The 2819-nt window shown below is 40.7% G+C and overlaps 1 protein-coding gene across 1 annotated transcript in view; it reads left to right on the forward strand.

Moving 5' to 3' along the window:
* The window catches only part of CHCHD1 (coiled-coil-helix-coiled-coil-helix domain containing 1), a 2231-nt gene extending 174 nt beyond the window's left edge, over window positions 1-2057 (forward strand). Inside the window, exons 2-3 of the mRNA XM_010191446.1 lie at window positions 405-530; window positions 1953-2057. Coding sequence (XP_010189748.1) covers window positions 405-530; window positions 1953-2057 — 231 coding nt within the window. The remainder of the gene's footprint in view (window positions 1-404; window positions 531-1952) is intronic.
* The last annotated feature ends 762 nt before the right edge of the window (window positions 2058-2819 follow it).

Consider the following 2819-nt stretch of genomic DNA (forward strand, 5'->3'; position numbering starts at 1 on the left):
TGGAGGTGGGGTGTGCTGGGCCCCCAGCCCTTGTGGGGTAGACCTGTGGCCGGTGGGTCCTCCGGCCTTGTCCCCGGGAGCTCTCCCACCGCCGTCCTGCGGTTTTGCTTTGGGGAGGGTTATGGTGGTGTCAGGGCTGGCTCGGGAGAGCCTTGTGCAGTGCAGGGCAGCAGGGGAAGGGAGTGGTTTGTGCCGTGGATTAGCACACGGGCTCTTTTTAAAATATTACTTGCTTGTACAACAACCCCAACTCTACTCAGAACAAAGATCTGATCTTTATTTTTGTGTTGCTTTTTTCCTCACCTGCCTCTACCCCATCTTAAACTTCTTTCTGGAGACTTAGGCACTGTGGAGGCTGTTAGCATAAAATCCCAAACTCCTAAGTTTTTAGGTTGTATCTTTCCCTTCTAGAGGCGACATGCATTACGGAGATGTCAGTAATGATGGCCTGCTGGAAACAGAATGACTTCAACGATACAGCTTGTGCTGAGGAGATCCGCATGTTCTACGACTGCGTGGCAAAGGCAGAAGTAATTAAGGCCTTTTTTGTGTTCTTTAAGGGTCGTAGTAGGGGAGGAGATAGCCCCCAATCATTTTTTGTGTGCCAACAGTTATAATGTTCTCTGAACAGTTCTACTGGCATTGTAGCCAATTGTAGGAGAGATGCAGAATTACGTAAATCAAACATGCAGTCCTTCCTTTCTGAATGCAGAAGTTAAATTGAATTAAATGAGAATTAAAACGAAGGAGTGTAGGAAGGGACTGGATGTTTAGTGTGTTATAATCAAGGATGAAACAATAGTCATATCCAGTCCTTTTTCTGTTGTCAAATTCCTGAAGTAGAGCTTAGCTGCTGTCACTTGACCCTAACTTAGGCCATTTGTTTTGATTTCTTCCAGTTTTTAATATCTAAAGTTGCAGCACTAATGAAGCAATAACAGTTACTACTTTTCTCCATATTCCATGATAGCTCTGAATGAGGGAAAGCACAATTTGGAGCTATTAAGTAGAGCAGTGATTTGTATGGTGAAGGATGTGGATTATATTGTAACTGGGGAGATGTACAGTGTAGGTGAGTTTCCACAACTGCTCTAATTCATAAAAGTAAGAAATAGCTGACTGGAGTACCCACTCAGTACCTGCATTATCTAGACAATGGGGAAAGTGATAAGTCAGGATTCCCAAATTCCAGTTTGTCACAAACCTGTAAATAGTTTTGTGCTTGCAGGGGTGAGGGTGGAGACAAGGCGGTAGAGAAATAACTAGAGGTTTCGGTAATCCTTATAACAGAGTTTTCAGGACATGTGAGGTGGTTACAGCTATTCTCGAGTCTCTGAAAATTAATCGTTCTTTTAGCCTGTTTTTGACTTCAAAGACTAGACATTTTCTTGAAAAATAAATTTCATATTGATTGGAAGTTAGAGGTTCCCAGCTATATGATAAACTTGAAATCAAGTCAGTTTCAAAAGCAGACTAAAGGTGAGTACATGTACTAAACTTGCCTTGAACTGATTTCAGGTTTCCATATCTGTTGAGTAACAGTACTGCCATTTAATAAATAGTTATTTACTGTTGCTGCTTGACAGCACAAATAAAAAATTACCCAACATTTTATCTGGTAGATTACAAAGGAAACAAATTAATAATAGGAAGTAAAAAGAAAAAAATCTTCTGCATTGTTACTGTAAGTTTATAATATTGTTAACTAAGAATGTGGAAGAATATAATCTTCGCAAGTTGTCAGTCATTCATTCATTTCACCGTTTAAAGGTTATCGGCTTTTGAAAACTGTGATTATTGAGCCAAGCGGTACTGCAAGTGTTCCGTAAAGAATCATCAGTCTTCTGAATGTTCTGAAACATCCCAGTGCAATTAGCAGTAGTCTTTGGGGGTGAGAGTCATCTCAGCAAATAAACAGAGGTAATATTTTGAGGTTTCTCTTTCTGTTTCAGAAGGTGCGCAAGGATCAAAATAAGGAGTCATCCAGGGAACTCTCAACTTCAAGCAAAGTGAACAAGCTCCTGAGGAGGTTTCCTCAGATCACACGTTATGTATAATGTGCTTTACAAAAGGGACTGCGGACAAGGAATTAAAGTTGGATTCTTTGACAGAAAAGTGAAAAGTAGATTTCGATGAGCGTTTGATGTCAAGTGGTGTCGGTCAGCACTGCGGCGTGGATCTTAAGCACACCTTTGTTTCCCGCGTGAAAAAACCCATCTTGCCCATCAGCTGCTGTGATGAGGTTCTTGGTTCTTGTGATCTTAGGATTTCTGCAGTGTGGTGTTCAGCCAGCCACAGTGTGGAGTCAGGTCCTCACTATGAAATAAAATCTTCTAGGAATGCATGTAAATGCATTTTCCAGCAGTTAGGGGGTGACTTTTCCTCATGTATATGCTTCCTGCCTAACTTCTGAGTTGCTATCAAAAAGCGCTCAGGCCCAGACATTGAGACAACTTAAAATTGATGATAATCCTGTGACTCGTACTCCTACATTGTGTATACACAATTGGATTCCTCTTGAAATTTTTTTAATTCCTGCGGCTGTACAAGAAGGCTGTAGAATGAGGAAGAAATCTCCAGCAAAATACCTTGTTAATACACAATACATTGATAAGGATCAAATACAACTTTACTAGAGAAACTTGTGACTTAGGCCCTCTGATTTGCAGGTATGGTACCATGTCAGATTGCGTTGTCTGTACTATAATAAAGTAATGCAAGACTGTTTTTTAGCTTGGGCAACTCATCATCTATAACAAAATGTTCTATTCTTTTGGTACAGAAAACTAAAAGCAGGAGAGAAAGTTCAAACATGGGCT

Source organism: Mesitornis unicolor, unplaced genomic scaffold (genome assembly GCF_000695765.1).
Source record: "Mesitornis unicolor isolate BGI_N332 unplaced genomic scaffold, ASM69576v1 scaffold21009, whole genome shotgun sequence".
Classification (NCBI taxonomy): Eukaryota; Metazoa; Chordata; class Aves; order Mesitornithiformes; family Mesitornithidae; genus Mesitornis; species Mesitornis unicolor.